This window comes from Salvelinus alpinus, chromosome 2 (genome assembly GCF_045679555.1).
Source record: "Salvelinus alpinus chromosome 2, SLU_Salpinus.1, whole genome shotgun sequence".
In the NCBI taxonomy this organism is placed as follows: Eukaryota; Metazoa; Chordata; class Actinopteri; order Salmoniformes; family Salmonidae; genus Salvelinus; species Salvelinus alpinus.
Window position 1 is genome coordinate 107,304,651 of NC_092087.1, and position 20,560 is coordinate 107,325,210.

Sequence of the window (20,560 nt, forward strand, 5' to 3'; positions counted from 1 at the left end):
GTTTCCTTCTCACCAAGCTGCTTGCCTATTGTCCTGTAGCCCATCCCAGCCTTGTGCAGGTCTACAATTTTATCCCGATGTCCTTACACAGCTCTCTGGTCTTGGCCATTGTGGAGAGGTTGGAATCTGTTTGATTGTGTGTGGACAGGTGTCTTTTATACAGGTAACGAGTTCAAACAGGTGCAGTTAATACAGGTAATGAGTGGAGAACAGGAGGGCTTCTTAAAGAAAAACTAACAGGTCTGTGAGAGCCGGAATTCTTACTGGTTGGTAGGTGATCAAATACTTATGTCATGCAATAAAATGCAAATTAATTATTTAAAAATCATACAATGTGATTTTCTGGATTTTTGTTTTAGATTCCGTCTCTCACAGTTGAAGTGTACCTATGATAAAAATTACAGACCTCTACATGCTTTGTAAGTAGGAAAACCTGCAAAATCGGCAGTGTATCAAATACTTGTTCTCCCCACTGTATGTACGTTACTCATTGGTAGCGTTATCAGATTGCACAGCATAGATTTTCACTGCTACGCACAGACGATACACAACTTTACATTTCTGTGTCACCAGAGGATTTTAGCTCCACAGATAAATTATTAGACTGTATTAGGGATTTAAATACTTGGATACTTGGAAATACAACACAGCATTATCTCTACACAATGGTAGAGATGAACAGAACTGGGCTTGGGTCATTGATAAGTCCTTGTCTCAGTGCAGCCTTAAAATGCTGTGAAAGGATCAGGCTGTTGATTGTGGCCTGTGGAATATTGTCCCACTGCTTTTCAATGGCTGTGCGAAGTTGATGGATATTGGCGGGAACTGGAACACGCTGTCGTACATGTTGATCCAGAACATCCCAAATATATTCAATGGGTGACATGTCTGGTGAGTCTGCAGGCCATGGAAGAACTGGGACATGTTCAGCTTCCAGGAATTGTGTGCAGATCCTTGCGACATGGGGCATTATCATGCTGAATCACGAGGTGATAGAGGCGGATGTATGTCACAACAATAGGACGTATGTCACAACAATAGGATGTATGTCACAACAATAGGACGTATGTCACAACAATAGGATGTATGTCACAACAATAGGATGTATGTCACAACAATAGGATGTATGTCACAACAATAGGACGTATGTCACAACAATAGGATGTATGTCACAACAATAGGATGTATGTCACAACAATAGGACGTATGTCACAACAATAGGATCTATGTCACAACAATAGGATGTATGTCACAACAATAGGATGTATGTCACAACAATAGGACGTATGTCACAACAATAGGACGTATGTCACAACAATAGGATGTATGTCACAACAATAGGATGTATGTCACAACAATAGGACGTATGTCACAACAATAGGATGTATGTCACAACAATAGGACGTATGTCACAACAATAGGATGTATGTCACAACAATAGAACTCAGGTTCTCGTCACGGTGTTCAAATTGCCATCAATAAAATGCAATTGTCTTCGTAGCTTATGCCTGCCCATACCATAACCCCAAACGACACCATTGGACGTACTGCCAAATTCTCTAAAACTACGTTGGAGGCGGCTTATGGTAGAGAAATGAACATTCAATTCTCTGACAACAGCTCTGGTGGATATCCCATGCCAATTGCACACTCCCTCAAAATATTAGACATCTATGGCATTGTGTTGTGTGGCAAAACTGCACATTTCAGAGTGGCCTTATTTTGTCACCAGCACAAGGTACACCTGTGTAATGATAATGCTGTTTAATCAGATTCTTGATATACCACAACTGTTAGGTGGATTTGATTACCATTGCAAATGAGAAATGCTCACTAACAGGGATGTAAACAAATTTGAGCCCAACATTTTAGAGAAATAAGCTTTTTTCTACATATGGAACATTTCTGGGTCTTTTATATTTTGTTCAGTATAATATGACTAAATGTGTTTCTTTCTGTGTTTCAGGGGCAGTCAAAAAATAGAACAGCAAGGCCACAGAACATGACATAAGCAGAACTGTGGGAGACCACCTCAAGCCCCCGGTAGAGCCGGGGGTGGTGTTTACCACTCCACCAGCAGAACTGTGGGAGACCACCTCAAGCCCCCGGTAGAGCCGGGGGTGGTGTTTACCACTCCACCAGCAGAGCTGTGGGAGACCACCTAGAGCCCCCGGTAGAGCCGGGGGTGGTGTTTACCACTCCACCAGCAGAGCTGTGGGAGACCACCTCAAGCCCCCGGTAGGGCCGGGGGTGGTGTTTACCACTCCACCAGCAGAGCTGTGGGAGACCACCTAGAGCCCCTGGTAGAGCCGGGGGTGGTGTTTACCACTCCACCAGCAGAGCTGTGGGAGACCACCTCAAGCCCCCTGGTAGAGCCGGGGGTGGTGTTTACCACTCCACCAGCAGAGCTGTGGGAGACCACCTCAAGCCCCCTGGTAGAGCCGGGGGTGGTGTTTACCACTCCACCAGCAGAGCTGTGGGAGACCACCTAGAGCCCCCGGTAGAGCCGGGGGTGGTGTTTACCACTCCACCAGCAGAGCTGTGGGAGACCACCTCAAGCCCCCGGTAGAGCCGGGGGTGGTGTTTACCACTCCACCAGCAGAGCTGTGGGAGACCACCTAGAGCCCCTGGTAGAGCCGGGGGTGGTGTTTACCACTCCACCAGCAGAGCTGTGGGAGACCACCTCAAGCCCCCTGGTAGAGCCGGGGGTGGTGTTTACCACTCCACCAGCAGAGCTGTGGGAGACCACCTCAAGCCCCCTGGTAGAGCCGGGGGTGGTGTTTACCACTCCACCAGCAGAGCTGTGGGAGACCACCTCAAGCCCCCGGTAGAGCCGGGGGTGGTGTTTACCACTCCACCACACCTTCAGCAGGCTGGAAAAGTGGGATTGATCTGTTTGATCCATTTGTTTGTTTCAGTTTTCAATAGTTGAATCCTTTGACGTATTATTGATTTTTCATTTTCAACAAAAATTGATACTAAACTTACATCTCATGCACAATTTTAACAGTGACTGCATTTAATCTGTTATTCACACTAAAGATGGACCAAAACAGTGACTGCATTTATACTGTTATTCACACTAAAGATGGACCAAGATGTTTTGTTGCCTTTGCACATGTTTATTCATTGGTTTTGCAAGAGGTCTGTTGATTGGTCGGTCATTGGGTTCATTTGTTTTTGCAATATGTTCAAATCAAATCAAGCTTTATTTATACAGCACATTTCAGACATAGATGCAACACAATGCGCTTCACAAGGAAGACTAATAAACACTATGAAAATAAAAACTGAAATATTTACAACACAACAAACATAAGAGGATAACATACTAAAGAATAACAAACTGAAAGACTAGTGAGCATTCTAAGGAAATTACATTGATTAAAATAGTAAGAATAGAATGTAATATCCAACCAGAAATATAAGCTTGTTTTACTACATTGTTCGTAAACAACATAATTGTACCAAAAAAATTCAGTTGGTGGCAAAAATATTTATTTACTAAATTTTACATGAATTGTAAATATGCTGAAATATCAAAACAGAATGTACACCCCTTCGCTTCGCAATAATTAACTTAATGGTGAGGCATGGAATAATAAAACATGTATCTTTTGTCAGGCTGAATGTTTGAAATATGAGTCGGTGATTTGAGTCATGCTTCTTCAGTAGTGGAATAAAGACAATTAGCATTTGAATGTTGTCAAGCAATACTGGAGTGATGTCAGATTGTTAATAAAATTTATTGTAGACCAATTTATTATTATTCATATGTGTATATACACAAACATCTGCAACAATTATCATATTACATGTATTTTTTTAAACAAGCAGCTTTTTCAACTTCAACTAGAAAACAGCTGGCTACATTTTGAAGTGCTTCATTTTGATTAAAGGGGGTCACCAACGCAGTAAGTGCAACACAGTTCTTTTTTTGTTAGTCACTTTTTGTTAAATAATACTCTTTCAATTCAGAGCCTGGATATTCCCCTGAGGCTAATATCCATATCATGCTGCAATCAATTGAACAGGGCAAAGGACAGGGTAGAACATCATTAAAATACTCCTTCTACAATGTTAAAACACTCTACATTGTGACATCATTAAAATACTCCTACTACAATGTTAAAACATTCTACATTGTGACATCATTTCATTGATATCATGAAACAACTTCTTCATGTATGCATTTTCTGATGTTTGATCAGATATCTTTTATCAGAGTATCTCTTGTCACATTGATCACAGCTAAAAGGTTTCTCTCCTGTGTGTGTTCTCTGGTGTTTTTTCAGGCTGCCATTTGTAGGAAAACTCTTCTCACAATGATCACAGCTATAAGGTTTCTCTCCTGTGTGTGTTCTCTGGTGTGAAGTCAGCTGGCTAGATGTAGGAAATCTCTTCTCACAATGATCACATCTATAAGGTTTCTCTCCTGTGTGTGTTCTCTGGTGTGTTTTCAGGCTGCCATTTGTAGGAAAACTCTTCCCACATTGATCACAGCTATAAGGCTTCTCTCCTGTGTGTGTTCTCTGGTGTGCTTTTAACTGTCTTGATGAAACAAAACTCTTTCCACAGTCAGAGCAGTGGTAAGGTTTTTCTCCTGTATGGATTCTCTGATGTGTTTTAAGATCTGCTAAAAAGATGAATCTTTTCCCACAGTCAGAGCAGCAATGAGGTTTCTCTCCAGTGTGTATTCTCAGGTGTGTTATCAGGTTGCCTGAGCGAGAAAAATTCTTCCCACATTGATTACAGCTATAAGGCTTCTCTCCTGTGTGTGTTCTCTTGTGTGATATTAAATGTCCTGAGACAACAAAACTCTTTCCACAGTCAGAGCAGTGGTAAGGTCTCTCCCCTGTGTGTGTTCTCTGGTGTATAGTCAGCTTGCTAGATGTAGTAAAACTCTTCCCACAGTGATCACAGCTATAAGGCTTCTCTCCTGTGTGTATTCTCTGGTGTATGGTCAGATGGCCAGATGTTGTAAAATTCTTCCCACACTGATAACAGCTGTAAGATTTCTCTCTAGTTTGTATTCTCTGGTGCACTTTCAGTGAATCTGATGTTGAGTAACTCTTTCCACAGTCAAAGCAGTGATGAGGTTTCTCTCCTGTGTGTATTCTCTGGTGTGAAGTCAGATGGCTAGACGAAGAAAAACTCTTCCCACATTGATCACAGCTATAAGGTTTCTCTGCGGTGTGTATTCTCTGGTGTGCTTTCAGATTACTTGTACGAGTAAAACTCTTCCCACATTGATCACAGCTATAGGGTTTCTCTGCGGTGTGTATTCTCAAATGTTTTTTAAGGTCTGCTGAAGAGGTGAATCTCTTCCCACAGTCAGAGCAGCAGTGAGAATTCTCTCCTGTGTGAATTCTCAGGTGAAGTTGTAGTGAATCTGATCTTGAGTAACTCTTCCCACAGTCAGAGCAGCGGTGAGATTTCTTCCCTGTGAGACTCTGCCGGTGTTTTTTGAGACGTTCTGATCTGGAGAGACTCTTCCCTGCCTCAGCAGCTTCATGATGTTGTTGAGGCTCCCCAGAGGATCCACGATAGTCCCGTCTCTCTCCTGTGTGAACAACAAAGTCAGACAGATGGTTAAAGACCCACAACAGCAGAAATCCACTGTTTATTTTAGCTGAAAGGTGATGCCCATGATGCTGTACAACAATTTACATCTGTAATGAATGTTTAAATACTTTTACAAACTTATTTGACAATTGTCTTAACCTCTCTGACTCTCCCACATTCCACTGAAAAGCCAGAGCGCGAAATTCAAAAAATATTTTTTTGAAATATTTAACTTTCACACATTAACAAGTCCAATACAGCAAATGAAAGATACACATCTTGTGAATCCAGCCAACATGTCCGATTTTTAAAATGTTTTACAGCGAAAACACCACGTATATTTATGTTAGCTCACCACCAAATACAAAAAAAAGACAGACATTTTTCACAGCACAGGTAGCATGCACAAAACCAACATAACTAACCAAGACCCAACCAAACTAACCTAGAAACAACTTCATCAGATGACAGTCCTATAACATGTTACACAATAAATCGATGTTTTGTTCGAAAAATTTGCATATTTGAGGTATAAATCAGTTTTACATTGCAGCTACCATCACAGCTACCGTCATAAATAGCACCGAAGCAGCCAGAGTAATTATAGAGACCAACGTAAATTACCTAAATACTCATCATAAAACATTTCTGAAAAATCGATGGTGTACAGCAAATTAAAGACAAACATCTTGTGAATCCAGCCAATATTTCCAATTTTTTAAGTGTTTTACAGCGAAAACACAATATAGCATTATATTAGCTTACTACAATAGCCTACCACACTACCGCATTCATTCATCAAGGCACGTTAGCGATAGCAATAGGTACGTTAGCGTTAGCGAATAAACCAGCAAAAGATATCAAATTTCACTAACCTTCATAAACCTTCCTCAGATGACAGTCCTATAACATCAGGTTATACATACACTTATGTTTTGTTCGAAAATGTGCATATTTAGAGCTGAAATCAGTGGTTATACAATGTGCTAACGTAGCATCTTTTTCCCAGAATGTGCGGATATTTCTATTAGACTCTCACCTATATCCTATTCTGACCAAATAATAGGAAACGATAGATCCATTAGTTCTTAATGCAATCGCAGTGTTAGAATTCTAAAAATATCTTCATTACGACATAAGACTTAGTTATGGTAAGGGAATGCCCAAAACCTGAGCGCAAAGCTACTAGTACACAGTTCGACAGATATATGAAATAGCATCCCAAAATGGTTCCTACCTTTGCTGATCTTCCATCAGAATGTTGTACAAGGGGTCCTTTGTCCAGAACCGTCTTTGTTTGGATTCAGAACGACCTCTTTCCCTCTTGAATTAGCAAGCACACTGGCCAAGTGGTGCTAAGCTCTCCTTCGTGAACAAAGTCAAACAACGCAACACGCCTAACGTCCCGAATAAATTTCAATAATCTAATAAAACTATATTGAAAAAACATACTTTACGATGATATTGTGACATGTATCAAATAAAATCAAAGCCGGAGATAGTATTCGCCTATAACGACAGTTTTTCAGAAGGCAATAACAGGTCCCTCCACGCGCCTTGCAGAAAACAGAAAATGGCGGACACGTCGTTCCAAGAGGATTCATTCCATCTCAGACCGAGATAATCAACTCATTTCTTCTCTCACTTCCTCTTGACATCTAGGGGAAGGTGTATGACGTGCACGTATAGTCATACGTATCATGCCCATTTATAGGCAGGTCCTTGAACAGAACATCGATTTCAGACTTTCCACTTCCTGGTCAGAAAGTGTGCTGCCAAATTAGTTCTGTTTTACCCACAGACAAAATTCAAACGGTTTTAGAAACTAGAGAGTGTTTTCTATCCAATAGTAATAATAATATGCATATTGTACGAGCAAGAATTGAGTACGAGGCCGTTTAAATCGGGCACGATTTTCCCCCAAAGTGAAAACAGCGCCCTCTGTCCTCATCAGGTTTACATGACAGTCAGTGATCAACAACAGTCATATTTAGTCTTATTCTTTTCACATTAGTAGTATAGTGTATGATTCTAGGTTAGAAATAAGTTATTAAAGTTCCTGAAACCCTAAGCATTGTGCCAGATGAGTTATTAGAGTTCCTGAAACCCTAAGCATTGTGCCAGATGAGTTTCGGTTTACAATATACGGCCCTTTCTGTGTTTGCAAACAACAAGAGGGAGATGCGCATGCAATTTGGTTGCAGAAACTCCTCCATGCTAATGCAGAAATCACTAGTTATACCAATACCATAGACCTACTGTAGGACCCATAACTTCACCTAACAACAACATAGACCTACTGTAGAACCCATAACTACATAACCACGTAGACCCTACTGTAGGACCCATAACTTCACCTAACAACAACATAGACCTACTGTATGACTCATAACTTCACCTAACAATAACATAGACCTACTGTAGGACCCATAACTTCACCTAACAATAACATAGACTTACTGTAGGACCCATAACTTCACCTAACAACAACATAGACCTACTGTAGGACCCATAACTTCACCTAACAACAACATAGACCTACTGTAGGACCCATAACAATAACATAGACCTACTGTAGGACCCATAACAATAACATAGACCTACTGTAGAACCCATAACTTCACCTAACAATACCATAGACCTACTGTAGGACCCATAACTTCACCTAACAACAACATAGACCTACTGTAGAACCCATAACAATAACATAGACCTACTGTAGGACCCATAACTTCACCTAACAACAACATAGACCCACTGTAGGACCCATAACCTCACCTAACAACAACATAGACCTACTGTATGACTCATAACTTCACCTAACAATAACATAGACCTACTGTAGGACCCATAACTTCACCTAACAATAACATAGACCTACTGTAGGACCCATAACTTCACCTAACAACAACATAGACCTACTGTAGGACCCATAACTTCACCTAACAACAACATAGACCTACTGTAGGACCCATAACAATAACATAGACCTACTGTAGGACCCATAACAATAACATAGACCTACTGTAGAACCCATAACTTCACCTAACAATAACATAGACCTACTCTAGGACCCATAACTTCACCTAACAATAACATAGACCTACTGTAGGACCCATAACTTCACCTAACAACAACATAGACCTACTGTAGGACCCATAACTTCACCTAACAATAACATAGACCTACTGTAGGACCCATAACTTCACCTAACAACAACATAGACCTACTGTAGAACCCATAACTTCACCTAACAATAACATAGACCTACTGTAGGACCCATAACTTCACCTAACAACAACATAGACCTACTGTAGAACCCATAGCTTCACCTAACAATAACATAGACCTACTGTAGGACCCATAACTTAAAAGGTGATGCCCAGAGCATACCCATGAAGTTGTACAACAATTGCGTCTGTTAAATTATTTGACAATTACGAGTTTCAAGTTAGCAACAATCATATATTGTCTTGTTTTCACATTAGTAGTAACATCTAAGCTTGTAGACTTGAAATAAGTTATTCATGTTGTTGAAACTCTAAGCAGTGAGCCAGACGACTTTTGGTCTCCAATATAGGCCCCTTTCTGTGTTTGATAGAATTGCAGCAGGAGGGCGAAGCAAATGCAATTTGGTTGTAGAAACTCCCCCCTGCTAATGAGAAAACCACTAGTTATGGATGTAGTATATCTGCTAATGAGGAAACCACTAGTTATGGATGTAGTATATCTGCTAATGAGGAAACCACTAGTTATGGATGTAGTATATCTGGTAATGAGGAAACCACTAGTTATGGATGTAGTATATCTGGTAATGAGGAAACCGCTAGTTATGGATGTAGTATATCTGGTAATGAGGAAACCACTAGTTATGGATGTAGTATATCTGCCCGGAGCAAAAATGGTGAGCGAAGATTTTAGTTTTTCACAATGTATTCTGAATATTACTACACATTATCAGCTCAAGATCGTGGGCTGCCATGCAAAATTAGCCTCCATTTCCAGGTTGCTTATGAGAGAATTTAACTTTGGGATTATAATTGTAAGGCTCGTAAGAATGTCCTGCAAAATAAAGTTTGTGTCATTGTCATAAATCAACTGCTTTTTCCTTTAAAAAATACCTCAAACAGTAAAATGCTCTTTGGCTAGCTTTGCAACCAGCCTATCAATGAGTGTTAGCATTCAAGCTAATATAAATCATTTAAAAGCAACTGCAGATTTCCCTTTTAACAACACAAATCAGTTCAACAACTGCAGAGTTTGTGCCTCTGTTGTTAAGACAGTACTTACTAATGTTAAATCAGGGCCGCATCAAAAATAAGTATTTTGCAAATATCACAACCAAATATGAAAAATATCTTAGCGACTGTTCAAGTAATAATCGAAAAACAAAAAACAACGGTTGCCTATGACAACCGCAAATAAAAAACGTTTTTAATTTAGAACTAATTCCGCATTAGTGGTGAAAAGGTGGCAGAGCTACAACGGTGTTTGTCAGACCAGCAGAGCAGAGCTGTAGGACCCATAACAATAACATAGACCTACTGTAGGACACATAACAATAACATAGACCTACTGTAGGACCCATAACAACAACATAGACCTACTGTAGGACCCATAACTTCACCTAACAACAACATAGACCTACTGTAGAACCCATAACTTCACCTAACAACAACATAGACCTACTCTGGGACCCATAACTTCACCTAACAACAACATAGACCTACTGTAGGACCCATAACAACAACATAGACCTACTGTAGGACCCATAACAATAACATAGACCTACTGTAGGACCCATAACAACAACATAGACCTACTGTAGGACCCATAACAACAACATAGACCTACTGTAGGACCCATAACAATAACATAGACCTACTGTAGGACCCATAACAATAACATAGACCTACTGTAGGACCCATAACTTCACCTAACAACAACATAGACCTACTGTAGAACCCATAACTTCACCTAACAACAACATAGACCTACTGTAGAACCCATAACTTCACCTAACAACAACATAGACCTACTGTAGGACCCAAAACTTCACCTAACAACAACATAGACCTACTGTAGAACCCATAACTTCACCTAAAAACAACATAGACCTACTGTAGAACCCATAACAACAACATAGACCTACTGTAGAACCCATAACTTCACCTAACAACATAGACCTACTGTAGGACCCATAACAATAACACAGACCTACTGTAGAACCCATAACTTCACCTAACAACAACATAGACCTACTGTAGGACCCATAACTTCACCTAACAACAACATAGACCTACTGTAGAACCCATAACAATAACATAGACCTACTGTAGAACCCATAACAATAACATAGACCTACTGTAGAACCCATAACAATAACATAGACCTACTGTAGGACCCATAACAATAACATAGACCTACTGTAGGACCCATAAAATAACATAGACCTACTGTAGGACCCATAACAATAACATAGACCTACTGTAGGACCCATAACAATAACATAGACCTACTGTAGAACCCATAACAATAACATAGACCTACTGTAGGACCCATAACAATAACATAGACCTACTGTAGAACCCATAACAATAACATAGACCTACTGTAGGACCCATAACAATAACATAGACCTACTGTAGGACCCATAACAATAACATAGACCTACTGTAGGACCCATAACAATAACATAGACCTACTGTAGGACCCATAACAATAACATAGACCTACTGTAGGACCCATAACAATAACATAGACCTACTGTAGGACCCATAACAATAACATAGACCTACTGTAGAACCCATAACAATAACATAGACCTACTGTAGGACCCATAACAATAACATAGACCTACTGTAGGACCCATAACAATAACATAGACCTACTGTAGGACCCATAACAATAACATAGACCTACTGTAGGACCCATAACAATAACATAGACCTACTGTAGAACCCATAACTTCACCTGTTTGTCCCGAAAATCTGTCTTCTCACGTAGACGTCTGTAGCGTCCAAACAGTTCTGGTCTAAAACTTTTGACCGGTAGTGTGTGATATATATATATATATACGGTAGTGTGTGATATATATATATATATATGGTAGTGTGTGATATATATATATACGGTAGTGTGTGATATATATATACGGTAGTGTGTGATATATATATATATATATACGGTAGTGTGTGATATATATATATATACGGTAGTGTGTGATATATAAATATATATATATATATATATATATATATATATATATATATATATATATATACGGTAGTGTGTGATATATATATATACGGTAGTGTGTGATATATATATATATATACGGTAGTGTGTGATATATATATATGGTAGTGTGTGATATATATATATATATATATATATGGTAGTGTGTGATATATACATATATATATGGTAGTGTGTGATATATATATGGTAGTGTGTGATATATATATATATATACGGTAGTGTGTGATATATATATATATACGGTAGTGTGTGATATATATATATATATACGGTAGTGTGTGATATATATATATATATATATACGGTAGTGTGTGATATATATATATATACGGTAGTGTGTGATATATATATATATATACGGTAGTGTGTGATATATATATATATATATATGGTAGTGTGTGATATATATATGGTAGTGTGTGATATATATATATATATATACGGTAGTGTGTGATATATATATATATATACGGTAGTGTGTGATATATATATATATACGGTAGTGTGTGATATATATATATATATATATACGGTAGTGTGTGATATATATATATATACGGTAGTGTGTGATATATATATATATACGGTAGTGTGTGATATATATATATATACGGTAGTGTGTGATATATATATATACACATATATATATACAGTGAGGGAAAAAAGTATTTGATCCCCTGCTGATTTTGTACGTTTGCCCACTGACAAAGAAATTATCAGTCTATAATTTTAATGGTAGGTTTATTTGAACAGTGAGAGACAGAATATCAACAAAAAAATCCAGAAAAACGCATGTCAAAAATGTTATGAATTGATTTGCATTTTAATGAGGGAAATAAGTATTTGACCCCTCTGCAAAACATGACTTAGTACTTGGTGGCAAAACCCTTGTTGGCAATCACAGAGGTCAGACGTTTCTTGTAGTTGGCCACCAGGTTTGCACACATCTCAGGAGGGATTTTGTCCCACTCCTCTTTGCAGATCTTCTTCAAGTCATTAAGGTTTCGAGGCTGACGTTTGGCAACTCGAACCTTCAGCTCCCTCCACAGATTTTCTATGGGATTAAGGTCTGGAGACTGGCTAGGCCACTCCAGGACCTTAATGTGCTTCTTCTTGAGCCACTCCTTTGTTGCCTTGGCCGTGTGTTTTGGGTCATTGTCATGCTGGAATACCCATCCACGACCCATTTTCAATACCCTGGCTGAGGGAAGGAGGTTTTCACCCAAGATTTGACGGTACATGGCCCCGTCCATCGTCCCTTTGATGCGGTGAAGTTGTCCTGTCCCTTTAGCAGAAAAACACCCCCAAAGCATAATGTTTCCACCTCCATGTTTGACGGTGGGGATGGTTTCTTGGGGTCATAGGCAGCATTCCTCCTCCTCCAAACACGGCAAGTTGGGTTGATGCCAAAGAACTCCATTTTGGTCTCATCTGACCACAACACGTTCACCCAGTTGTCCTCTGAATCATTCAGATGTTCATTGGCAAACTTCAGACGGGCATGTATATGTGCTTTCTTGAGCAGGGGGACCTTGCGGGCGCTGCAGGATTTCAGTCCTTCACGGCATAGTGTGTTACCAATTGTTTTCTTGATGACTATGGTCCCAGCTGCCTTGAGATCATTGACAAGATCCTCCTGTGTAGTTCTGGGCTGATTCCTCACCGTTCTCATGATCATTGCAACTCCACGAGGTGAGATCTTGCATGGAGCCCCAGGCTGAGGGAGATTGACAGTTCTTTTGTGTTTCTTCCATTTGCGAATAATCACAGAAACTGTTGTCACCTTCTCACCAAGCTGCTTGGCGATGGTCTTGTAGCCCATTCCAGCCTTGTGTAGGTCTACAATCTTGTCCCTGACATCCTTGGAGAGCTCTTTGGTCTTGGCCATGGTGGAGAGTTTGGAATCTGATTGATTGATTGCTTCTGTGGACAAGTGTCTTTTATATAGGTAAGAAACTGAGATTAGGAGCACTCCCTTTAAGAGTGTGCTCCTAATCTCCGTTCGTTACCTGTATGAAAGACACCTGGGAGCCAGAAATCTTTTTGATTGAGAAGGGGTCAAATACTTATTTCCCTCATTAAAATGCAAATCAATTTATAACATTTTTGACATGCATTTTTCTGGATATTTTTGTTGTTATTCTGTCTCTCACTGCTCAAATAAACCTACCATTAAAATTATAGACTGATAATTTCTTTGTCAGTGGGCAAACGTACAAAATCAGCAGGGGATCAAATACTTTTTTCCCTCACTGTATATATATATATATATACGGTAGTGTGTGATATATATATATATACGGTAGTGTGTGATATATATATATATACGGTAGTGTGTGATATATATATATATACGGTAGTGTGTGATATATATATATATATATATATACGGTAGTGTGTGATATATATACAGTGGGGAGAACAAGTATTTGATACACTGCCGATTTTGCAGGTTTTCCTACTTACAAAGCATGTAGAGGTCTGTCATTTTTATCATAGGTACACTTCAACTGTGAGAGACGGAATCTAAAACAAAAATCCAGAAAATCACATTGTATGATTTTTAAATAATTAATTTGCATTTTATTGCATGACATAAGTATTTGATCACCTACCAACCAGTAAGAATTCCGGCTCTCACAGACCTGTTAGTTTTTCTTTAAGAAGCCCTCCTGTTCTCCACTCATTACCTGTATTAACTGCACCTGTTTGAACTCGTTACCTGTATAAAAGACACCTGTCCACACACTCAATCAAACAGATTCCAACCTCTCCACAATGGCCAAGACCAGAGAGCTGTGTAAGGACATCAGGGATAAAATTGTAGACCTGCACAAGGCTGGGATGGGCTACAGGACAATAGGCAAGCAGCTTGGTGAGAAGGAAACAACTGTTGGCGCAATTATTAGAAAATGGAAGAAGTTCAAGATGACGGTCAATCACCCTCGGTCTGGGGCTCCATGCAAGATTTCACCTCGTGGGGCATCAATGATCATGAGGAAGGTGAGGGATCAGCCCAGAACTACACGGCAGGACCTGGTCAATGACCTGAAGAGAGCTGGGACCACAGTCTCAAAGAAAACCATTAGTAACACACTACGCCGTCATGGATTAAAATCCTGCAGCGCACGCAAGGTCCCCCTGCTTAAGCCAGTGCATGTCCAGGCCCGTCTGAAGTTTGCCAATGACCATCTGGATGATCCAGAGGAGGAATGGGAGAAGGTCATGTGGTCTGATGAGACAAAAATAGAGCTTTTTGGTCTAACTCCACTCGCCGTGTTTGGAGGAAGAAGAAGTATGAGTACAACCCCAAGAACACCATCCCAACCGTGAAGCATGGAGGTGGAAACATCATTCTTTGGGGATGCTTTTCTGCAAAGGGGACAGGACGACTGCACCGTATTGAGGGGAGGATGGATGGGGCCATGTATCGCGAGATCTTGGCCAACAACCTCCTTCCCTCAGTAAGAGCATTGAAGATGGGTCGTGGCTGGGTCTTCCAGCATGACAACGACACGAAGCACACAGCCATGGCAACTAAGGAGTGGCTCCGTAAGAAGCATCTCAAGGTCCTGGAGTGGCCTAGCCAGTCTCCAGACCTGAACCCAATAGAAAATCTTTGGAGGGAGCTGAAAGTCCGTATTGCCCAGCGACAGCCCCGAAACCTGAAGGATCTGGAGAAGATCTGTAGGGAGGAGTGGGCCAAAATCCCTGCTGCAGTGTGTGCAAACCTAGTCAAGAACTACAGGAAACGTATGATCTCTGTAATTGCAAACAAAGGTTTCTGTACCAAATATTAAGTTCTGCTTTTCTGATGTATCAAATACTTATGTCATGCAATAAAATGCAAATTAATTACTTAAAAATCATACAATGTGATTTTCTGGATTTTTGTTTTAGATTCCGTCTCTCATAGTTGAAGTGTACCTATGATAAAAATTACAGACCTCTACATGCTTTGTAAGTAGGAAAACCTGCAAAATCGGCAGTGTATCAAATACTTGTTCTCCCCACTGTATATATACGGTAGTGTGTGATATATATATATATATATACGGTAGTGTGTGATATATATATATATACGGTAGTGTGTGATATATATATATATACGGTAGTGTGTGATATATATATATATATATATACGGTAGTGTGTGATATATATATATATACGGTAGTGTGTGATATATATATATATACGGTAGTGTGTGATATATATATATATACGGTAGTGTGTGATATATATATATATATATACGGTAGTGTGTGATATATATATATATATGGTAGTGTGTGATATATATATATATACGGTAGTGTGTGATATATATATATATACATCCAGTGGCAAGAAAAAGTATGTTTTGTATTTCTTTGGAATTACCAGGATTTATGCTTAAATTGGTCATACATTTGATCTGATCTTCATGTAGGTCACAATAATAGACGAACACAGTCTGCGTAAACTAATAACAAACAAGCAATTATAAGTGTCCATGTCTTTTTTGAACAGAAAGTGTAAACATTCACAGTGCAGGGTGGGAAAAGTATGTGAACTCTTGGATTTAATAACTGGTTGACGCTCCTTTGGCAGCAATAACCTCAACCAAACATTTTCTGTAGTTGTGGATCAGACCTGCACAACGGTCAGGAGGAATTTTGGACCATTCCTCTTTACAAAACTGTTTAAATTCAGGAATATTCTTGGAATATATAGAACGAACCACTGCGTAACGTAAACTACCGTGCGTCCTGTTTCCTTTAACCTGAGAATGAACTCTGTTGCGCACAGCTCTAGCATGATGGCTGTTTGTCCTACAAACGGCGTTCACATACTGCTGGAAAGCCCAGCTCATTGGCTATCTAGCTAGTTATATTTCAAAAGGATAGATGGTCATTGGACCAGGACACTGTCAATCAAGTGAACACTGCTCGTCTCATTGGTGCTTAATGATGGCTGACCTTCATGGGATAATTGACGTGTTGCGTAGCCAATACATAATGTAGAATGATGAAACAAGTTTGGTTGTCTTCTAGAGTGTCTGGGGATTGCACAGAAACCAAACTTGACCGGGTTAAACTACGTTTTGCCGATTAGATTTCATATATTGTTTTGTTGCAAGTTGAAAGAGTCTGGAATTCATGCAAAACACTGTATACAAAAACGGATCGTGTTAGGATATAAAAACGAATTTTATCAAACAATTTGATCTACATTTTATCTCTGAGATCCTCAGGATGACAAATCAGAGCAAGATTACAGAATAGAAGTACATTATTTACCTTCAGAGCAGCAACTGTCCAGATTTCGGGACACTGATCCTGTAGAAGTAAAAAAAAAAAGCCACAATCAACCAACCAACCAATCAATCAACCAACCAACCAATCAACCAACCAACCAATCTGCAGTTCAAACCATAACAAAGATGTCATTCCGCTACTGTTTTGGTAATAAGATGATGGATGGAGAAATGTAACTACTCTCAAATTCCATCCACGATATCAACATTCTAGTTTAAACCATGTTGAGGCTATACAGTGTTGGTTTACCTATACCACAAACCCTTGACATGCCTTATTGCTATTATAAACTGGTTACCAACGTCATTAGAACAGTAAAAATAAAATGTTTTGTCATACCCGTGGTATACGGTCTGATATACCATGGCTGTCAGCCAATCAGCATTCAGGGCTGGAACCACACAGTTTAAAATCTTCAAGAATCAATGGCTATTTATAAATCATTTAAAAGCAACTTCAGATTTCCCTTTAACACCAAACATCAGTTCAACAACTGCAGAGTTTATGCTTCTGTTTTTAAGACAGTACTTACTAGTGTTAATCAGGGAACGGTTTCCCAAAACCATCTTATGGCTAACTTCATCGTTAGAACCATTGGATGCCTTAAGATAACTTTGGGAAACGGGGCACAGATATCCAGTTTCCTCCTCCTTTTTCGACGTAACAGTCATCTCCCCCTCCTCCTCTTTCACTCCAAAAACTGTATCCTCCTCTTCTTTTACTGTAACATCCTCCTCCTCTTTTACTCTGAACGCGTCTTCCTCTTCTTTCACTGTAACGTCTTTCTCTTCTTCTTTCACCGTAACAGCCTCAACCTCTACTTGTATTGTAACAGCCTCCTCTTCCTCCTCCTCTTTCACGAGAACTTCTTTCTCCGTCCAGCAGATCGACTCTTCTGTAGCAGGAGGAGAGTAGCTTAGTGAGCTCATGGTCGGAGATGTTAGCTAGCTAGGCTAATGCTAACTTAATCAGCCCTCTAGCTGACTAATAACAGCGTAAATATGAAATTAAATCGGATAACTAACTAGACGACAGACGTGGGTTTACAACACAGTGGCTAATATACACGAAAGCGTCTAAAGCGCTTTATTGGTTCGTCTATTGTGTCCAGCAAGCTACCGAGGTGTCTGACTGACTATTGTTGCTGTTGAAAGAAGCGTTCCGTCCACTTATTTATACGTCACACTAGCAGCGTTGCCTTAAAGCCCCACATTGCTTTTTGCTAACTGGAGTGGGTAACGCAGTTGAGTAAAATGCATCTTTTATTTTCTGACAACACGTTGAAGGTTAGGAAGCTTGAGTTTTTACAAATAGTTATGTTTTTAATGTCATTACATATTTATTAACTTATTTCCGGATATCTTCTAAACTACCTACAATGCAATATGTTCGAACGTCATATGGATCTACTCTGTACTACGAGTTCCTGTGAAACTCTCAGGTTTTCATCGGCAGCTTTTCCTGTTACGGACCTTAATTTATAAGCATAATTTTATATATGTATATTATATATATTATATATGAAATAATCGGGACATATTGTATAAAAATACTTCTTTGTTTTTAGAATATTGGTTCCTAAATAATATCCTATTGGTGAGACAACTAGTGAATGCAGAGGGTCTTTTACTTCATTATAAGGAAGTCTGATCATTTCACAAGGTCCCTGTAACACCTAAACATGTTACAATCGTTTTAGATGCCATTCCCTCAGGTGTTGCTTTAGTATTCAGGAATGTGTCAAGACCCTCAGAACATACCTACGATTACCCCTGTTGACTCATCAGTAGGAAAGATTTGTTTTTCTGTTGGTCCATTCAACAACAATAGATCTATACATGCCTTGTTTCAACAGGATGTTGTATCTATTCCTCATGTCATGTTGGTCCATTCAACAACAATAGATCTATAGGAACATTGTTTCAACAGGATGTTGTGTCTATTCCTTGTCATGTTGGTCCATTCAACAACAATAGAGCTATACGAGCCTTGTTTCAACAGGATGTTGTATCTATACCTCATGTCATGTTGGTCCATTCAACAACAATAGATCTATAGGAACATTGTTTCAACAGGATGTTGTGTCTATGCCTTGTCATGCCTTATTGGAATGTTTTATTGATAATGTCTGTTGGAAAAAGTTTGAATGTTGCTACACACATACCTACTTATTAACAAAATTCAGGAAGTTTCTTTTTAAATTATTCATAAATATTATCCTGCCAACCACTATATGAAGTAAAAAAAAAAAACATACATTCAAATTGTTCCTTTTGTAATGACCACCCAGAAACAGTGTTGCATCTTTTTTTGCCTTGTATTCATGTAAGGAAACTGTGGCAAGACATCAGTAGATTTATAATTGAACACATTTATGAAGATTTTACACTATTATGGAGAGATGTATTGGATTCTTTACCTACGATAGAAATAAGTTGAAAAATTGAATGTAATTCATTTCATTATTCTTTTAGCCAAATTTCATATTCACAAATGTTAAATTACAAACAAAACACCACATTTTATTACCTTACAAAAACACATTGGACTATATTTTAAGACCATTAAATACTCGGCCTGTTCGAACGATAAATGTGTTTCTGTCTATTAAGGTCAGTGTGTAACGTGATATTGTACCCCGCAGCCACGCCCCCAGCCCCGCCCCCAGCCCCGCCCCTTGCCCAAATGTCCTTTGTATATTCTTTATATATATATATACACTGCTCAAAAAAATAAAGGGAACACTTAAACAACACAATGTAACTCCAAGTCAATCACACTTCTGTGAAATCAAACTGTCCACTTAGGAAGCAACACTGATTGACAGAGTAAATTTCACATGCTGTTGTGCAAATGGAATAGTACAAAGTCAAGGTGGAAATTATAGGCAATTAGTAAGACACCCCCAATAAAGGAGTGATTCTGCAGGTGGTGACCACAGACCACTTCTCAGTTTCTATGCTTTCTGGCTGATGTTTTGGTCACAACCCACACAAGTGGCTCAGGTAGTGCAGCTCATCCAGGATGGCACATCAATGCGAGCTGTGGCAAGAAGGTTTGCTGTGTCTGTCAGCGTAGTGTCCAGAGCATGGAGGCGCTACCAGGAGACAGGCCAGTACATCAGGAGACGTGGAGGAGGCCGTAGGAGGGCAACAACCCAGCAGCAGGACCGCTACCTCCGCCTTTGTGCAGGGATGAGCTGCACTACCTGAGCCACTTGTGTGGGTTGTAGACTCCGTCTCATGCTACCACTAGAGTGAGAGCACCGCCAGCATTCAAAAGTGACCAAAACATCAGCCAGGAAGCATAGGAACTGAGAAGTGGTCTGTGGTCACCAGTTGCCCCATTTAATTTAATATTTACATTAATCAGGTTAGTAGCTATCTGGATTGCTAAATTAGCTTAACACCAGGCTAGTCGTTAACATTAACGAGCT

At 39.5% G+C, this 20,560-nt stretch overlaps 1 protein-coding gene across 2 annotated transcripts in view; it reads right to left on the reverse strand.

The window, feature by feature from the left end:
- Positions 1–3,732: 3,732 nt before the first annotated feature.
- The window catches only part of LOC139547938 (zinc finger protein 271-like), a 189,346-nt gene continuing 172,518 nt past the window's right edge, over positions 3,733–20,560 (reverse strand). Inside the window, exons 1-3 of one of the 2 annotated variants that reach the window (XM_071357173.1) lie at positions 17,657–18,305; positions 17,107–17,145; positions 3,733–5,563 (exon numbers count right to left, since the gene is read on the reverse strand). In XM_071357173.1, coding sequence (XP_071213274.1) covers positions 4,182–5,563; positions 17,107–17,145; positions 17,657–18,053 — 1,818 coding nt within the window. In that variant the 5' untranslated portion in view covers positions 18,054–18,305 and the 3' untranslated portion in view covers positions 3,733–4,181. Of the gene's footprint in view, positions 5,564–17,106; positions 17,146–17,656; positions 18,306–20,560 lie in introns of those variants that run through there. The other variant, XM_071357164.1, reaches the window with a different exon arrangement.